Source organism: Biomphalaria glabrata, chromosome 5 (genome assembly GCF_947242115.1).
Source record: "Biomphalaria glabrata chromosome 5, xgBioGlab47.1, whole genome shotgun sequence".
Taxonomy (NCBI): domain Eukaryota; kingdom Metazoa; phylum Mollusca; class Gastropoda; family Planorbidae; genus Biomphalaria; species Biomphalaria glabrata.
The window spans coordinates 54,240,273-54,261,024 of NC_074715.1; the positions used below are offsets into that span (position 1 = coordinate 54,240,273).

General features: G+C 35.0%; 1 protein-coding gene and 1 long non-coding RNA gene across 2 annotated transcripts; one reads left to right on the plus strand and one right to left on the minus strand.

The window, feature by feature from the left end:
• Positions 1–13,761: 13,761 nt before the first annotated feature.
• Positions 13,762–15,875, minus strand: LOC129926401 (uncharacterized). The gene is made up of 2 exons (XR_008778059.1): positions 15,070–15,875; positions 13,762–14,560 (listed from the first exon to the last, which is right to left on the minus strand). It is a non-coding gene; the product is annotated as an uncharacterized LOC129926401 (long non-coding RNA).
• LOC106079498 (E3 ubiquitin-protein ligase rnf168-like) lies at positions 13,991–19,795 on the plus strand. Its single transcript, XM_056030052.1, has 6 exons — positions 13,991–14,041; positions 14,230–14,314; positions 14,636–14,950; positions 15,495–15,559; positions 18,022–18,153; positions 18,308–19,795. Exons 3-6 carry the CDS (start codon positions 14,644–14,646, stop codon positions 18,626–18,628), a joined length of 825 nt encoding a protein of 274 aa, XP_055886027.1. The 5' UTR covers positions 13,991–14,041; positions 14,230–14,314; positions 14,636–14,643; the 3' UTR covers positions 18,629–19,795.
• Positions 19,796–20,752: the final 957 nt, after the last annotated feature.

Here is a 20,752-nt window from a genome sequence, read left to right on the forward strand (position 1 = left end):
GTAAGTTATATCTTTTACTATCAAAGCGTAATTATATATTTTTTTTTGTAATCTATAAGATAAGAATTAAAATTTGAAACGAATATGTTTTAACATAATTTAACATAATAATTTTAACAAATATGTTTTCTCTTCAGAATGGAAAGATGGCTCTGAACAAGAAGGACTAAACAATCGAGGTAAAAAGAGTTTTAGAAAGATCAAGAAAGTGCCAAATTCTCTTCTTAACCAAAACATTGATTGAAATTGTAAAAAATAAACAAAACTTAAGACTTTGTTTATAAAACACATTTTTTTTACCTCTAGCTTCTAAAACGGGAGCTTCAAGAATTAGAGTAAGTATCTAGCTTCACAATAAGTCTCTCATTAGCACTTATTTTGTTCTATAAATTAGCCCAAGTAAAATCTGAAAAAAAAATGTTTTTTATTTACTTCAATGAATTTTTTTTTCTAGTCTCACTTGTCCTCCTTGAATGTTGTCCTCCTTGAATGTTGTCCTCCTTGAATGTTGTCCTACTTGAATGTTGTCCTACTTGAATATTGTCCTACTTTAATGTCTAACTTGAATGTTGTCCTCCTTGAATGTTGTCCTACTTGAATGTTGTCCTACTTGAATATTGTCCTACTTTAATGTCTAACTTGAATGTTGTCCTCCTTGAATGTTTTCCTACTTGAATGTTGTCCTCCTTGAATGTTTTCCTACTTGAATGTTGTCTAACTTGAATGTTGTCCTACATGAATGTTGTCCTACTTGAATGTTATCCTACTTGAATGTTGTCTAACTTGAATGTTGTCCTACATGAATGTTGTCCTACATAAATGTTATCCTACTTGAATGTTGTCTAACTTGAATGTTGTCCTACATGAATGTTGTCCTACATAAATGTTATCCTACTTGAATGTTGTCCTCCTTGAATCTTGTCTTACTTGAAAGTTGTCCTCCTTTAATGTTTTTTTAATCATTCTATTATCCTACTTGAATGTTGTCCTAATTTAATGTTGTCTTACTTGAATGTTGTCCTCCTTGAATGTTGTCCTACTTTAATGTCGTCCTACTTGAATATCGTCCTACTTGAATGTTATCTAACTTGAATGTTGTCCTACCTGAATGTTGTCCTACTTGAATGTTGTCCTACTTAAATGTTGTCTTACTTGAATGTTGTCCTCCTTGAATGTTGTCCTACTTTAATGTTGTCCTACTTGAATATTGTCCTACTTTAATGTCTAACTTGAATGTTGTCCTCCTTGAATGTTTTCCTACTTGAATGTTGTCCTCCTTGAATGTTTTCCTACTTGAATGTTGTCTAACTTGAATGTTGTCCTACATGAATGTTGTCCTACTTGAATGTTATCCTACTTGAATGTTGTCTAACTTGAATGTTGTCCTACATGAATGTTGTCCTACATAAATGTTATCCTACTTGAATGTTGTCTAACTTGAATGTTGTCCTACATGAATGTTTTCCTACATAAATGTTATCCTACTTGAATGTTGTCCTCCTTGAATCTTGTCTTACTTGAAAGTTGTCCTCCTTTAATGTTTTTTTAATCATTCTATTATCCTACTTGAATGTTGTCCTAATTTAATGTTGTCTTACTTGAATGTTGTCCTCCTTGAATGTTGTCCTACTTTAATATCGTCCTACTTGAATGTTATCTAACTTGAATGTTGTCCTACCTGAATGTTGTCCTACTTGAATGTTGTCCTACATTAATGTTGTCCTACTTGAATATCGTCCTACTTGAATGTTATCTAACTTGAATGTTGTCCAACCTGAATGTTGTCCTACTTGAATGTTGTCCTACTTGAATGTTGTCCTCCTTGAAAATGGTCCTACTTGAATGTTGTCCTACCTGAATGTTGTCCTCCTTGAAGGTTGTCCTCCTTGAATGTTGTCTAACTTGAATGTTGTCTTACATGAATGTTATCCTACATGAATGTTATCCTCCTTGAATGTTTGTTTTAAATCATTCTATTATCCTACTTTTATGTTGTCTTAATTTAATTTTGTCCTCCTTGGTTATTGTCCTCCTTGAATGTTGTCTCCTTGAATGTTGTCCTCCTTGAACGTTGTCCTTCTTTAATGTTTTTTTTTTTAAATCATTCTATTTCTATTTCGATATTTTTTTTCCTGGTCTCACTTATCCTACTTAATTGTTGTCCTGCTTGAATGTTGTCCTTCCTGAATGTTGTCCTGCTTAAATGTCCTACTTGAATGTTGCAACACTTTAATTTTGTCCCCCTTGAATGTTGTCCTACTTAAATGTTGTTTTTCTTTCTTTCCTTTTTTTTTTAGAAAAGCAACAAACAACTGAAAAAATCAGCCAAATGTTCCTCATTCTTCGAGGACTCCCTTTTTAATTACCCGAGGCACTCACTTGGATGGCTGCCTGGTCGTGCGGTTTGCGCGCTGGACTGTCGTTCGGATTTATCGACGGTCGAGGGTCCAAACCCTGCCCGCTATCATCCCCCGTCGTCCTGCGGGAGGTTTGGACTAGGAAGTAAACTATCTTCAACTCTGAAGGAACATCCGAAACATGTCAAACAAAACAAAACAAGCCTGTAATTTTGTTTAAGACTAATGCAAGGTCTTGGAAATTGTTTTTAAGGAGGAAGAAAACACATGTCATCCTGACATTTCTAATTATAGAAATGCATCGCACCATTGAACCCCTATGTTAGCTTATTGGGTTTTTTTTGGTTAGTTAAATATATTTAAATGTTTGACATAATGTTGGTAATATTTTCTAAATGTTCATATTATCTCTGGTTATATTCTTCTTCTAAATCTGTTTTCTCATTCAAAATTGTATACTTGTATATTTATATTTGCTTGAATATTTAATGAAAATTAAAATGCTAATTGTTGTTAATAAAAATAAATAGCAGCCTTTACAGAGAATCATTTTATTCATTGCTTAACTCTTTCTGTCCTGATTGATGATACCATCGTTGATGTGACCCCAAAAAATTAACTTAATTTTTGTTTTTTTTTAACTTTATTTGGTGTAATATAAAAAATCTATACCATTAATAATATTTTCTACTTAAAACAAAAACATAATTGAAGTTTAATCGTAATAGGGCAGAGAAATATAAATGGCGAAAATGAATAATTAAATCTGAACGCGGAAAATTATTTCTGGATAACCTGTATATCATGTAGTTAAATAGCCCACTGAACAAAAACCTATACATAAAATTTTCCTTTGAAACATAAGCAAACTAATGATAAGGCTTGTCTACGAGTCCGAAGATTAATGAGGAATGAAGTATTTCCTGTGTTTACGCAGCCCCAGCTGTGACCTACATACTTTGCCATAACTAAATAATGTACAACAGACAACTTTTTGATGTGAGAAAAAAACAAATTACCACTGCGATATGTTAAGATGTTAAGGTTATCTGTTTCTATGGCCGATGGTTACCAAAGATGTCATGTGGCCAGCACAACAAACACACACCATAAATTTCCCCATCTATCATAAGTTACGCATAAGACTCAGGGGCATCATAGAAATACCGATATTCGAATTGCCAGTCTTCATCAAGATTGGAATCCTGGACCCCTTAGTTTGGAGGCTAAGTGCTTTACCACTAAGCCACCACACCTGTTTTTCCTATGAGATAATCTCAACGCTTGACACATTTTAATGTTTTTAATTGAATGAAAAAGATACCCATCATTAATGTAAATAGTTAGACCCAGGGAAACTAACTATTATATTGTTTTATTTATAAGTATCGGAACTCTGGCCGACGGTTGACGATGGTGTCATGTGGTCAACACAACGACAAGCCACTTTATCATTAAGAGTTTGGTGGTCTCAGAGGCGGCCTTAATAAGCAAATCTGTTCAGTAGCCAAGCGCCTTAACTCTTGACCACCACGCCCAGCGTGGAAAATGCGTTTGCTATTAACTAGTGATTGGTGTTTAGAGAGTGGTATACACATCTCTAACATTACTATAGCGTTTGTTATATTTTGATATAACAATGTGTGTAGCTATCATATAACTTGAAATGGTAGACATATATTGTGATGGTTGAACGAATAGTGACACTGTCCTACGTATTTGTAACTAATTTTTACAAATCTTTAATGTCCAAAGTATCTTTTTGTAATATTAATTGTTATATACATAAGCAGCATAAAAAAATAGAAGAATCATGTTAACATGATCCCCGTACTTAGCACTTCAATTATTTCTTTTTAAAAATTATGTGTCGTTGGTTTTAGTGGTAAAGGCACTAATGCATAAACTAAAACAGATTTATATAAGTGTTCCTTCTTACTCCTAACGTTAGAGCTTGTGGCGAGTTGCCAGAATCAGGAAAACATACGACTTAGTAGAGTTGAAGTCTGCAACTAATAAGATAATATAAAGATACAGATAAGATAAGGTTAGGGATAAAAATAAGATGAATATAAGATAAGATAAGATACATGAAAAGACAGGATAAAAGGTAAGCTATAATGAAAGATTAGTTACAATAAATGAGATAAATTATAAGATGAAATCTTGAATGAATACGTTGAAACATATGATGATAAGTGATGATGACTGATAAGATATAAAATACGTTGTAAAGTTTAGTGAAGTTCCCCTTTCAGACCTTGCAATTCATAGGGCAGGGGATGTAAAAGTCATCTGTTTCTGACTATGGTTAACGAGGGTGTCTTGTGGCCAGCACAACGACCAAGGGCTTTGATTTTTCCTCAACAAATGTCAGGTACCCATTATAGCTGTGGGGGAGGGGGACTCAGAGGCGCTCAATAGTTCCGAAATTAAGAATTCCGATCTTCACGAGGATTCAAACCCGGGAACTCCGGTTAAGAAGCCAAGCGCTTTACCACTCAGCCACAGTGCCTCGGTAAGATGGTAAATAAGTTAAAGTTATATAAGTCATAGTCAGACTACTTTTAATTTTCTTGTAAACTGAAAATAAATTCACAAATATTTTCTATTTTGTTTTGTTTTTAATTAGAAACTTCCATACTGTAGCCAGCTCAGTGAATTGTGATACAATCTCTATAATGGGCCTCTCTCTCTAACTCTCTGTCTCTCCATCTCTCTGTCTCCTTGTGTGTGTGTGCCTCTGTGTGTGTGGCGGGGGGTATCTGTGAGAAGGTTTCCATGTTACCATTAGACTCTCACCAAAGACAGCGCCTCTCATGTCATGATTCGAACTTAAATCCCCCAGGGTAGCTTCTCGGTTTTATCTGCCACTCATGTAACAAATCAAAGATTTTTTTCTTGGAATATCCGCCTCTGTTAAGATAAAACAGAAAGCCAAAGATGTAAGATTGTTTTCTTGAAATGATGGGATATCCGCCTCTGTTGAGAAAAACCAAAAAAAGCCATAGATCTAGATCTCCTTCTATGATAAAGCGCTTTAAGCTATCGATCTAATGGACTAGTTGTCGTGTCTTTTTAATATTCAAAGAGCTCTTTACCACAACTTGACAGCATCAAAAGTTGATGTCTTGAGAACAGAACGAGGATGATTCTGTATTAATAGATCAGAATGAGGGTATTTACCTTGTCGAGTATTGCATCAGACATAAACAGTGACGAAACTCGTTTAAGAACGAATATCCCAGTTTTGTTCCTTCTTCTTCTTTTGAAAGAAAAGAGAAGTGTTAATATATGGCAGAAAGAAATAAAATAGAGAGAAAGAAGGGGACGACTAAAGAAGGAGAGAGGGAGTAGAATTTGATGAATTTAATAACATGGGAAAGAGGAGGGCATTACATGCAGAGAGGATTGGGAGCTCTTAACTATAAAGAGGGAGGGGGGGGGTAAATTAAGAAGGCAAGAGACGGGCCTTATTATAGATATACAGAGAGAGAAAGCGATGGTAAGATAACATAAAAGAATGGGCAGGCCTGTCATTGGGAAAAATTATATTCAAGGCAAGAGAATGAGAGGAATAGAGAAGTACGGTCAACAGATCTTGTGTGGTGCCCCAAAGGTTCAACAGACTTAAGTCGAAAGTGAAGGAAGATGGCCTGAATGCTGAGAGTGACGGAGTGAATTAAAAATATAGAAAGGAAAAGAGGGAAGAAATGAAAGGAGGAGAGGGTGAGCTAAAACTTGGAAGGGGAAAGTGGGGGTGGATTTAAGGCCTCAGTCATCCAGTAAAACAACTTATTTGGAAGGCTCTCTGGACAGTGAGAACACATCACTGATCCATAACAAAATGTGTTCTTGTTGTCATGAAAGGGAATATCCAGTCATTGAATCCTGACATAATTTATACATGGATTACTTTTCCGTTCTTATATAGGTAGGGGAAAAAATGTCTTTTTTTACTTGTTGTTATTCAAGCGTAAAAAGAATAATTGTAATTAGTAAATATAAAGTTATTTAATAGAGGCGCGGTGGTTGAGTGCTATAGCGCTTGGGTTTCAAACTGAGTGGTCCCAGGTTTGAATCCTGGTGAAAACTGGTAATTTTAATTTTGGGCTCATTAAGCATTCCTTGTTATGCCTGCGATCAATGGACTCAATGCTCAAAAGCTACGGCCTGCGGGCTTTTTCAGTGCACGGACCAAAGGTTTGGAACTCACTCCCCATTGATCTCAGACAGACAACATGCTACACCACTTTTAAGAAGAACATTGAGATCTATCTGTTTAAAACTTTTTTTTAGATTAGTTTGTCATTGTAACTCTCGTGTTTATGTTTGTAATGTTATTACAGCGCATTTAGCCTACATTTAGTTTGTTAACAGCGCTTTATAAATAAAATTATTACTATTATTATTGTTATTATTATTCGATCTTGAAGACGAGCATAATTATTATTATCTTATAAAATACAAACGTTACTTCCTATGTTAATTAATGATTTATAATCTGCCAAGTCATTGGTTTAACACTTTCCATAGTAAAGACGGTTAGTCGTTGTGCTGGCCTCACGACACCCTCGCTAACTGTGGGGCCAGAAAACCTTTACATCATTTGCCCTATTGATTGCAAGGTCTGAAAGGGGAGCTTTACTTTTTTTTTAACATATATTGAATCTGCTTTGAAGAGTAGGCCTACGGTCTGAGCCGGATTCGACATTGACACACACACACATATATACACACAAACATGCACGCTAATATAATAATAGACATGACATGCGTACTTATATAACATTATAGAACCTTGTACGTCGCCGTCTCCTAATAATGATTAAATTATTTCCGTGGGTCTCTAAACAAGGCAGAAAAGATTTACACTATCCTCGAAATGAAAGATTACGTAAGAGGGCAGAATTTATTTAATTTATTATTATATATAATAAGGCTTGTCTTTTTTTAGTTATAATGAAAATATCACTTTTTTGTTTTCACCAATACTCCAATACAGACGTTGGGATAGAGAACAAAGGTTAATTTTTTTTTCATATTAGATATCATGCCTGGCCATAAAGTCTTTAGTGGCGCTTACAAAGTGGAAAATGCCATTTAACAAAGAAAATAATGGCCATGGACAGTTTTGGTGATAGTCTATGTCTAGCCTAATATTCTGCATATATTCCAATAGTTTTTTGTTTTTTTTTTTAAATTCTTTCATCTCTTGATTACAATTTTTTAATAATTGGTCAATAGTTGATAAAGGGAGATTACTCTGACACCAATGTTGCTAACTAAAACAAAACAATCATCTTGCATTTCTTGTTGCTCAAGACTCAATTTACTTTAATATTTACACTCTAAACTAGTAAGAATCATAAATACTAATAATGAAATCAGCTTTGATTTGTGAGCTAGAAATTTACTAGATCTACTAATACTAGATCTACTTCTACTATTAATTTCTTAATTAATAAGTAAATCTATCATCTACTAAACTCAATCTGACCTTAAAACTTTTGACCTGGGGAGGCAGTCTTAACTAGCCTTCCCCCTGCTTATCCAGTTACATCCCCTGCTTAGCCAGTGACATCATCTCATCTCACACAGTTTTTTTTCACTAAGCCACTAAGCTAAGTCATCATCTAACGACCTTTAAATCCTAGCTCTGGAGACAATTAATGCCTTCATGCCCAGTGCTATTTTTGCATACACTGATGGGTCGGCATCAATAGATTCTGGAAGAGCAGGCTATGGAGCCTACATCAATTTTCTTGGCTCTTACACAATTAAAATCTTTTGACCATGTGGTAGTGTTTGCAGTTTTGATGCGGAGACCATGGTAGTCTGTGAAGCCTTAAAGGTCATTGACTCTCAACTCGGCTAGGGACATTTGAGGGCAACACAGATTGTTGTGGTCACTGACTCAAAATCTGTACTACAGGCTTTGCAAAGCCCCAGACCATGGCCCCCCAATATCAGCACTGTCATCATGCCTTCACATAACATCAAACAAGGCTATGGCACCCCTGTAATAATGCAGTGGGTACTGAGTCACATAGGTGTGACTGGCAACACAATTGCAGACTCTTTGGCCAACCAGGGAGGGCAAATTCCACCCACTGAACAGGCTGTAAGCTTGCATCAAGCCCTGGCTATAATACAAAAAACAGAAATGGAAAAGTGGTTTGAGTGCTCGGACAAGTCCCAAAAAGCCTGTGGAGTCTGGGATTGCATGAGGTGCCCTGACCGCACTTCCCTGTGATGGAGGCTGTCCAGGCCTGAGCAAGCTATTATAGCACAGTGCAGGACAGGCCACTGTCCTGTTGGCTCATATTTCTCGCAGCTATGGCCAATTTTGATTCACGGTGCCCCCGCTGTGTGGAAGAAGAGGAAACCGTGCCTCATATTCTGTTTGACTGCCCCAGACTTGCTGATCTCCATTTCGACAGGTCTGGGAAACCAAAAATTCTCGACCTGTATGGCGACATTTATGCACTACGCAAGACAGCAGGGTTTCTCTCCAGGGCTTTTGCAAGAGAGGATTTGAGCCTCTCAAGCCCTCACTCTAATGGAGTTTGATGATGATGATGAATACTTAAGTAATTGCTTTAGATGACCTGAGTGGTGGAACGGCTGAGGACTACGGGGATCACATCTTTCAAGCAATTCAAAACTTGACAGAAGTGTATTCTAATTTTCTCAAGGCAGATTTACACAAGTGCTGGGATACAATTATCCAAAATATTTCAAACACAATGTCTGACTGGGCTCGTGTAAATCATGCCACTGTGATGCGATTAGTTTTATAATAGATTCAATGAAACAAATGCAGTAGTCTAGTTAAGTTGGTCTATTTTTTTTTTTAGTATGATTATTATGCATAATAAATTTAATTATTTAATTAAATAAAAGCTAGTCTTAAGTAAAATTACCGTCTTAAGTGACTTAACTTGAATCAAGTTATAAAATAAAGTTATAGTACAAAAAAATTGCAAGCCTATAACTATAATTACTAAATGAGTATAATAAAGTAAAGTGTACATGTTCGGCCCTGATTAGTTTTTCTAGTTTTTGTGAACCCTGGACCTTGTCAGGCCTTGTGATATGGCCATAGTCATAGACTTTTAATTTGCTTTATTTGTTTACTTGACAGTGACAGTTGTTTGCAGATCATTGTGGAGTTCTAATAGCTGAACCAATCATGTCTCTGATCTCTTAATCTTAGTATGTGATAGTGATACCTAGGATCTTTCTTTAGTATCCCTATTTCATTGCTAGCATCCTCTAGTTCTGCAGTCAGTATTCAAGATTTGCAAGCATACAAGAATGTGACTCCATGACCATGAATTGCATCAGTCTGATTTAAGTGTTGATAGCTAGCTTTTGCCTTTGTCTTTCCATATTGTTTTGACTTAACAAGTGCTGCAGTGGACGGTGCAATTCTGGCCATGTTTGGTTCCATCATTAGAGACAATAGTACTGAAATATTTGAAACTACTGATACTTGACATGTACTTCTAAATTCCTTTAAGTTCAGCTAACCTTTGGTAATCAGATGTTATGGACAATCAACCCTTCCCCCATTTTCCAGTCCCAGAACCATTGAACTATCAAGAGTCAATTGTCCCAGTATTGAAATGTAATATAATTTACATTTGTTGCTGAACTAGTTCATAACTACTTAGCTCATCATTTTATCCAGACTAGAATTGACTAAAACTATATCTTGTTGTTATATCACTATATATCTATAAAATGGTCTTAATTAATTATTTTTTCTTACTAGATCTAGATCTATTCTATAGATGGAGACTAGATTAGGCACTTACTTGAGTTACATAGTAAGATGGAAAAACTGGACTATATAGAGTGCTTAAACTTTACACTGTACTAGATATAATTTACATTGTAATTTTATAAATTGTCTAAAGAATATAATGCCAAAAAGGAGTATGACTTTGTTTTTATTTTGTCATTAGATAATATTCCTGGAGTCGGCAGTTACTATCTGTTAGGTGATCATCATGGTCCTATTAAAGGTCTGCCTTTTATATATATTTTTTTTAATTACTATATTTGTGTGTGTATATATATATATATATATATATATATATATATATATATATATATATATATATATATATATATATATATATATATATATATATATATATGTTATATTGCATTGTATCCATTGTATAATATTTATAAATCTTAAATCTATGCTGGCTTATTAAACATACTTTTTTTTTTAAGAATGCGCTTACAATACATAACAAAAGAAAAGTCCCAATTGTAGTTTTTATATAAATAAATAAATGTGTTAAATTTTTTTTGCAGACTTGGAACTGAACAGAACAAGATCCCTTAACAGATTAGATCAAAGTGGAAAGACATATAAAGACATAGGTAAAATAAAGACTTCAATAATCTATGGACTTAGGCAAGGAAAATTATAATTCTTAAATGTTACAAGGATTATTGACTTTTAAATTGGTAAATAAGTTTTAGTGTGCAAAGTCAAATAGTTGGATTCCAAACTTTTCTGAATTAGTTGGGAGTCATTTCCATATATATATATATATATATATATGTGGTGTGGTGGCTGATGGGTGAAATGCTTGGCTTCAAAACCGATGGGCCTCTGGTTGGAATTTCATTGAAGACTGGAATTTGAATTTTAGGATCCTCTTATTCCACCCAACTCTATTCGGTACATGACTTTATTTGGGAAACAAAATTAGTTGTTTGTTGTGCTGACATATGACACAATTGTTAGCCAAAGAAACAAAAGACCTTTACATCACCTGTTTTATAGAATGCAAGGTCTGAAAAGAGAACTAAATCAAGTGAAAATATTAGCAAAAACATTTTGGTTATTGATTTACAATTGGTTAACAAAATCAGAATGTCTTTATGATTATAATCTTGTACACTCTAGTGTTTTCTCTTGCAACAAATTATCTAGTTTAGTACAAAAGATAATATACATAGATAATTAATATATTAATATTCAAATAGCTGTCATATACACAAAAAACTGAAGCTAATAATTAATAAGACCAAAAATTTAAATATACCCTACTTGAACTATTCCGAACAGTATTTTTTGTTAATCACTATGCCTAATATCTAGGATAGGAAATGATGTTTATTGAAGGCTTTTTTTTTCTAACAGGGTACAGACTCCCAGACAACAATGAAATGCATAGGAAACTAAAAGAAGCTCAGGACCAAATCAAAAGCTTGGACATTCTCCTCACTGGGGCCAACATACAAAAGGATATGTTTGAAAAAAATTATAAAGTCTTGGAACAGAAGTTGTCTTCAGGTGAAAAAAATCTAAAAGAGCTAGAAAGTGAAAAGAACAAATTAAACAAAGCCATTTCAGAATTGCAGAAGGAAAATACAGATTTGGAAAGCAAAAGAGCCAGCGCTGAACATGAGAGTCATGCTATTTCTGCTCAGCTGGAAAAGGAAAAGAACATTGTAAAGAATCTACAGAAAGAATGCTCGTCACTTCAGTCTTATGTCTGTAAACTTCAGAATGAGGTGAAAGAACTAGAATCCGAGAAAATCAAATTAGCAAAAATAATTTCAAAGTTGGAAAACACTAAAGCTAATTTGGAGAAAGATAGGGATGCCATCTCTTCTTGTTTGAATGAGGAAAAAGAAAGGTATAAGAAAGAATGTGCCACTTTAATGTCAACAATAACACAGTTGCAAAGGGAGGGGAAAATCTATGATGAGGAAAACAATAAAATGGACAGAACAATCCAAGAGCTAGTGACAATGAATGCCAGTCTAGAGAAAACTAAAGATATCATTGCTACTCAGCTTGAAGCCGAGAGAGACAAGTCACAGAAAGAGTTAAAATCATCCATATCAGTATTACTAGAGGAATCAGAGGCAGAGAAAGTCAAGTTAAGCAGTAGAATAACGGAGTTACAGAAAGAGACATTAGAATTGGGAAAGAAATGAGAAAATACTGAGCAAGTTTCAATCTGTTTCATCCCAACTTTTGGAAGAAAAGAGTTCAGTCAGCACTATCAAAGAAGAATGCTCAGCAATGAATTTTACCATTTTAAAAATGGAGAATGAAATAGCAGATTTGAGAACTGAAAAAATTAATTTAGTCCAAGGTTTATCAGAGTTAGAATTACAGACCACAGTAACAAACTATGAAGGCAAGAACAATGTCTTGAATAAAACTGTACTAGAACTGCAATCTAAAAATATGCTCATTTAGAAAATGATATGAATATCTTTTCTTCCCAGCTAGCTGATGAAAGGGAACAATTCAAGAAAGAATGCTCCGTTTTGAACTCATCAGTAGCAGAACTGACGCAGAAGCTTGAGCACTGTGAGAATGAGAGAAGTAACTTGAATCAAACAATACAGGAGCTCAAGACTATGATTGTCCATTTGGAAAAAGACAAGGAGGCATTGTCATCACAGCTGGAAGAAAAGTAAGTCCATAATTATTGTTTGATGTACATTTCTCTCCTGGTACACTATGTTTAAAAATTATTCTCAGTTAAAAGATTAAATTAAAGGTTACCTGTTTCTGTGGCTTACGGTTCACGAGGGTTTCAACTGGTCAGCATGACGACCTACCGCCTTACTTTTCCCTAACTAATGTCAGTTACCCATTAGCGCTGGGTGAACTCAAAGTGCCCAAAGATCCCAAAATTAAAAATCCAAGTCTTCACAGGATTTGAACCCAGGACCCCTAGTTCAGAAGCCAAGCACTGTACCGCTCAGCTACAGCGCTTCAGTTAAAAGATGTTAACATTTTATCTTTAAAAAGAAATTTTTTATTTAAAATTACTTTTGTATAGCACATTTTTCATGCTATAGCAGGCTCAGTGCTCTCTGGTTCAAACTCTTGTGGACTTAGTGTGTGGTATGTGTGTGTTGGGGGGGGGGGTATCTGGGAGAAGATTTTGCCTTATTGTAAGAGAGGTATCTGGTATATTTCTGTGCCCACATGATAGGTAGCTAAAGTGCCATTCATCCACGTCCCAACAAAGTGACAATTTTGTATTGTTTTTAATTACCTGTTTCTCTTAGGGCTCTGTTGTTTGTTGTGGTGGTGATATTAGATGTTGTAAATTAAAAGTTGCATCATTAAAAGAAAATTCCTGATTAACCATGTCCTAAACCTATAACAGTTTGTCTACTAAATGCAATGAATGACTTGCACTTGAAAAAAAAATGTTTACAAAAATTGTTTTACATTTTATCACCAGCTGGAAACTGATTGAAAAAATAGAGCCTTTCAGAGATGTGTTGGATAATTTTGAAATGGAAAAAAAATTATTGTTGGGTTTGTAGCATTTATGTTTGTGTATTTTCTTTTTAATAATTACTCAGCGATTAGCAAATTTCTTAGTTATTAATTATAATATGTGTTACAACAAAGAATCTAATACAAATCTAATAGATGAGCATATTTCAGTGCAACATGTAACAATACTTACTCGTGTCATTAAGATTAGTCTTTAAAAATACATTTAGATATCTACTAGAAAAACAACTGAAAAGTGATATTTATTTATTTTTTTTAATCATCAGAAAGAGACAAATATACAAGTGAGCAAATGGAAAGATTGACCAAAGAAGCCATTAAAAACATGGGTCATCAAAACCATTGCCAGAAAGTCAAATATGTGGAGACTTTGAAAAAGGTAAATTTAGCTTTGCAGGAGGTTCATTTTCACTTTGTAAAATATGTAAACATTCATCATTCACTCTTCTTCCCTCCCCCATTTCACAACTGCCATAATAGTCTCTCAACATGTTTTTGCTCTATTACAAATCTTGTCCAATTTTCTTTTCCAATGCTGTGTTCTATTTATAATTAAATATGCTTTAGATTGCTCCGGTGATTGCTACTACACAATGTGACTCTTCAAAAATAATGACATAGACACCTGGTGAACCAAGAATTCCTTTTAAAGGTAAACAAAGCAAGCTTTTTGCATGATAGATACAAAAACTACATTTAGTTTTTTTTTAAATCTAATTCAAGCATAGGATCCTGAGAAATAATAAGGCAATGACATGGATCACAAAAATCAAGACTTTTCTTTATTGCGTACAGTATGGCTGACAAACGTAACCGAGTGTATGTTCCACATTGGGCCCCAAAGTTCCACATTTTCAACCTGAGTGTTCCACATTCTGGGTCTTGGGGGTAGGCATCTCTGTGCAATCAAATAAAAAAAAAGTTGTTTTTTTTTCAGATCAAATTTAATTTGTTTTGCTATCTATAATTACAGGAAAAAAAATGCTGTCTGAATCTGAGTGCATGTGCCCAGTATGCATTAGCTTAATCATCCAACCTGTAACATTCCCCTGCAATCACTCACTGTGTTTACAATGTTACAAGGAAACAGTGGAAAAAGCCAACCTCTCATGCCCAGTCTGCAGGAAGCGCATTTCAGTTTGGGCCAGAAAAGCTGCCAAGGAAAATAAATTGATAAACATGGAAATGTGGAAAGACATCCAAGAGGCCTTCCCTGAAAAAGTGAGGCGCAGGATGGAAGCCAGTGAAGAAAGCAACAGTGAAGATGAAGAAGATGATTTTGAAGCACGTAAGTTGAAATACATGAATTTAATGTTTTTTTGGATTGTTATTTTGCTATGTATCAAAAATAGTAATAAAATCCCATCAAGGATGTTTGAGAAATATAGAACATAAAGATAAAATCACCTTCAGTAATCCTTCAGTCTTTTTAGGGCATCCATGAACTGTTGGTCAATTCTCTCCATTACTTTCTTTTGCCAGAATAAGCAGCTTTTCCATAGACAGGGCTGTACAGTTCATAATGTTGTCCCCCATTGCATCTTTTATCTGCCTCTCCTTCTTTTTCCTGGAACTGTTCCCTGCAGAAAAAGTTTTGCAAGCCCTTTAAATAGATGTACAGTCTTAGCCAGCCTTTTTTTTTTTTTCGACAATGATCAGAAAAATATCATTACTGTGATTCTAACCACCTTTAGAATGAAACAGACCAGACTAAAGGTAGATTCATGCAAAGACAATGGCTTTAACCTTGAGTAATGATAAAAAAATATTGAAAAGCTCCCATTTGTTTCAGAGCTGAACAAAATTATTGAAAAGCTCCCATTTTGTTTCAGAGGAAAGACGACAAATTTCCTGTCCTGGAGAAATCAGACAAGAATATGAAGCTGCTATCCAGCAGGTGAAATATGAATAAACTTTATAATTCCTAGAAATGGAAACAAATTTTAAGTTTTAATTGTCATTCTTTTAGAGTAAACATGGTAGTTACGGTGACATTTTTTTTTATAGTGCATCTTTATTCATATTATTCCTTCATCATGTTGTATAAGTGTTTCTCTCTGGTTCATAGGTTTTATATATAGCATTCTCAATGTGCTATGGTCCAATCTCTTTTGTGGACCAGTGGGGAGAGAGGGTATCTGGGAGGTTTCGGTGCTTCTCAGCTGCGTCCCACAAAATTCCCATACTGGTGTTGTTAGGTGATTCTCTTGTTTCATCTGACAGGGTGACTTGGCATATATTTGATTATTTGAATCACCTTCCTTGCTTAATTTCTATTAGTTGATAGTAGTAATGGGGGAGTGACTGGCATAATTAAGTGGTCTCCATTAATTCAGTTGTGGCTAATTATAACTTAAAAACAAAAAGAAAGAAAATCTAGATCAAAATCATTTTATAGCAATTGCACCATGATATAGTCCAGGGGTTCTCAACCTGTGGGTGGTGACCCCCTTGGGGGTCGATTGACGATTTGCCAGGGGTCGCCTAAGACCATCGAAAATAAGGATTGTTATTGTCTATTCTTCTATTGCTGTATGTGTGTGTGTGTGCGGGGGTCGCGGAAGAGTGGGGGATTGTAAAAAGGGGTCGCCGAGCATAAAAGGTTGAGAACCGCTGATATAGTCGATCTGGTTGTGGTATTCTCCGTTCGGACTGTGCCATGTGGTTATACATGATTTTTTGTGGCATCCTAGTTTGTTAGCCTGTAAGAGATTGTTGTATTTCACAAATTCTAAAAGTCGTTGACCTCGTTCATTGGTTGAGAGGTTTGCTTTATCTTCCACATGTGCCTTTCCAGGTTTGGTAAGAGTCACTTCCTACTTTGGCATTCCGGTCTCCTTGAACAACAAGGATGTCCTTTTTCAGGACTTTATTGACCACTTCCCATAATAGCTCATAAAACTCTTCTACTGCCTCATCCTCATATGTTGATGTAGGAGTGTATGCTTGAATGATGATGATATTCAAGGGTGATGCCTTTAAACTTATGGAAATGAGTCGACTAGATATAGGGTACCAGTTCTCAACGCAATTGCTGTAGTTACTGTGTACAAGAAATCCTACTCCTTGTTCGTGGACATCTTGTAGTCCACTGTAGTCCAGTTTTTGGCCCTCTTCTGTTGTTGTTTCCCCTATGTTTTTCCAGCGCATTTCAGAGAGTCCTATGATGTTGAAATGAATTAGGTTAACTTCATGTGTGGGCTCTTCAACTTTTCCTTCCTCTATTAGTGATCTCACATTCCATGTTCCTATGGTGATTTTATTCCTGGTATTTATTTTATTTTTGCATGGACCAGTAATACACTTCTCACCTCCGTCCTGGTCTGTGACTGTAGACGTGGCCCTTGGTAACCCGGGCTATGGCCGAGCCGGTATGGATTTATTTACTGTCATTATCTCATTTGGTGTAACGAGGGCTAAATACTTGCATGGCGGCGCCCATCCCTCTCTATGCTTGACCACAACTGAGTACCTCTAATTTGGTGGTTCGCCTTGGTCCTGAACATGTGGCCGTTGTAGTCCATCCTGGGACTCTTCCTCCCTGGCTGGTGACCTTAGTCTAGAAGGCCTTTCGCCCAGTGGTGCCATGTTATCACCACCCCCTCACATGGTTTAGTCCGCCAGCTGAAGCGGTTTTCCTGGGCATGGCGCTTGGAGCCACATGTGTGAGATTTAGGGGTCGGAAGGGGACCAGTGAGGCCATCCACCTAATAGTGCAGCATACCGGACCATCAAAGGTACTACCTTTCCAGTACCCCCTTTGCCCCTATTTAGACTTAGTTGTTTCAAAACTTGATTAACAAGAACATCTGGATATTGATTATAATACTTTAATAATGTTGATCAAGCATCAACTGTTACTGTCAAGCAGACCAGATCTTTCTTTACAGCCCCTTTCTCTCTTTAAATAACTAAATATATGTAGATCTAGATTTATTTTTTAACTGAACTGTAGCTCTGTTCCATCTGCAAAATAACCACAACAGATACCAAAATCAATGAAATTCAATGACCAAAACAAAAATTTTACCCTAACAACTGTCCTACACAAAAAGACACTTCCAATGCTGGCTCGTGCAAAAGTAACTATTAATTATACCATTTCTCTGCCAATTCCTCCATAAAACAACATGTTGTGTTAAATGGTTAAAAAAATATATTATTTGCATTGAGCCCGATCTACTTCTCTGTGGCTATACATTACTGCTATAGCACTCTGTCTTTATAGCATCAGTTGTGCCAAGGCTTTGTTGAGTGTATCAATAAACTCAAAAAAAAAATTCTTGTTCCTTTATGGACGTAGGTAGAACTTCACTGGAATCGAATCTCTTTTATATGAAAACGTTTATTATTCAATAGATTCAGCAAAAAAATGACGAACAGGCAAAGAAAGAGGAGGAGGTCAGTAAAGTACTGTTTGAAGCTCTGCAACAGGAAGAATTTTTGTCAGAGAAAGTGGAAATAGAAGAGAAAGCACTGATGCTTGAAAAGGTCAATAAATATTGTAATAAATAAAAACTTAATAATGTAAAAATAATTTGAATTTATTGATTTTGATTGTTTCTAATTCTGTTGAAGTGTCTTTCATATTTTTATTAATCAATGCTTTCATGTTTTTAAAATGGAGTTGTGTTTCTTGTTTCAGAAAAAGTCTAAAAAAAATAGCCTCCTTTTGAATCCAGTTGTCAGATTAAAGAAGTGCTTAGAAGCAGAGGATATAGTGTTGAGTTGGAGAGCTAACAACTGTCTTCCTAACACTGAAACTTTCCATGACTCTTCACAACTCACAGAAAACAGATCAGCTATACCTGCTGGCAATAGTTCAGTTCATACTGATGTCCTTAGGTTTGCAACAAAATTACAAGAATTTTTTGACTTAATGGATAAAAAAAGAATAGTGGTGGATAGGTCAAAAGGATCCAGAAATGAATATACATTGCATAGAAAGCATAAATGTGATGAGTGACTGTTACATTGTGTTGTTGATTGTTATATGTTGGGTTGAGTTGTTTTTTTATGTTTTAGTAATGTTTTTGTTGTTGGCTACTTTGTTTTTGATACTGTCACATGACCCATAACAGTCTGTGTAAACATATGATGTTATTCTAAACACTGACTTATTTGAGTTGTTGATTCCAAGTGCTTCCTATTCTATCTAGATCACATGTTTTTGAATTATATTGGTCTATATATATATAAATATACATTACAATTTATTGATGATTCTATTTATCCATCATTTGAAACCTTTCATTTACTTTTTTTAGTGCTAATTATCAAACAAAATTTCTATATTACATGTATGATCTTTGCATAGTCTATGCCAAACATTTACCCTGGATTGTCATGTTATATTTGATATTTTTAAATATTAACTTACTGCCAAAGCCTTAAAGAGAAATACATTCATTAATCCAAACTTTGCAAAAAAAAACACTATTTGAAAATGTCTTTTTTTTTTTAACTTTTAGCAAGCATTGTTTATTAGAATACTATCAGACTATCAAAATACATTTTCTTAAACTAAATTGAACTAAAACTTTGACAGCACATTGATTAAAATGTAACAGACTTTGTTTTTGTCATGCCTTGTAATAAAAGCCTTAATGACAAATGCCATTTGTAATTGAATCCAGTCTGTATTATATAAACACAGAGAACAAAAACCTGAGGATTGTATGGAGATAGTTTAATAGTTTGTACAAAATATAGCATCACTACATTATGTGCTCACCAAGAGAATTATGGGATAGAAAGATAGTAACATCAGAAACAACATACTCTAGTGGCTATTGTCACTCAACTATGTACATACTCTAATGGATACTTGCCTTGATCAATATACAACTGACTTCAGTGGATCCTATCAATTTACTGTGTGGGAGACCAAAGTTCAACAACTATAATTAAGATGTTAAAACAATACATTCTAAACACAATCACTAGTTTGATGTGAAGGCACTGAACTATGTATTTCAAAACTTAAGCTATTCTGTGCATGCAGTGTCTTCTGTTTTCTTGTCCCATGAAAAACCAAAAGGTCACTCAACACTATTTGATCACATCACTATCCTAACTTTTAACAGCAGTTAGTTGCATAAATAGTTCTGTACACACATATATATATATATATATATATATATATATATATATATATATATATATATATATATATATATATATATATATATATATATATATATATATATATATATTATAAATATAAATTGTAACAAACCAACTTATAGTGAAACCCATCCCATGTAGCTATTATCTAGACATGAGTGTAACAGTGCTAGACAGCAGTGTATTCTAGAGGAACTACTGGGCACAGCCTAGCAATAACAAACCAACTTATAGTGAAACCCATCCCATGTAGCTATTATCTAGACATGAGTGTAACAGTGCTAGACAGCAGTGTATTCTAGAGGAACTACTGGGCACAGCCTAGCAATAACAAACCAACTTATAGTGAAACCCATCCCATGTAGCTATTATCTAGACATGAGTGTAACAGTGCTAGACAGCAGTGTATTCTAGAGGAACTACTGGGCACAGCCTAGCAATAACAAACCAACTTATAGTGAAACCCATCCCATGTAGCTATTATCTAGACATGAGTGTAACAGTGCTAGACAGCAGTGTATTCTAGAGGAACTACTGGGCACAGCCTAGCAATAACAAACCAACTTATAGTGAAACCCATCCCATGTAGCTATTATCTAGACATGAGTGTAACAGTGCTAGACAGCAGTGTATTCTAGAGGAACTACTGGGCACAGCCTAGCAATAACAAACCAACTTATAGTGAAACCCATCCCATGTAGCTATTATCTAGACATGAGTGTAACAGTGCTAGACAGCAGTGTATTCTAGAGGAACTACTGGGCACAGCCTAGCAATCATTTCTACATAACGTTTGGAAAAGGGGGGAGGGAGTACAACATATGTTTCTAAAAATGGGATTATGAGTACAGGCAGGCTACACAGTAACAAATAAATATGACCGATGCAATAATGTCAACTTCTAAATGACAGATAGAAGAATGTCATTTTCGAACAATAATATGAATACATTATTTATAATAAA

What these genes read in the sequence shown, in the direction of transcription:
- LOC106079498 (XM_056030052.1), top strand. Translation starts at nt 14,644, where the DNA reads ATGCTGTCTGAATCTGAGTGCATGTGCCCAGTATGCATTAGCTTAATC. An exon ending in AGAAGATGATTTTGAAGCAC is followed by an intron (nt 14,951 to 15,494) that starts GTAAGTTGAAAT and finishes ATTTTGTTTCAG; the next exon opens with AGGAAAGACGACAAATTTCC. An exon ending in ATGAAGCTGCTATCCAGCAG is followed by an intron (nt 15,560 to 18,021) that starts GTGAAATATGAA and finishes ATTATTCAATAG; the next exon opens with ATTCAGCAAAAAAATGACGA.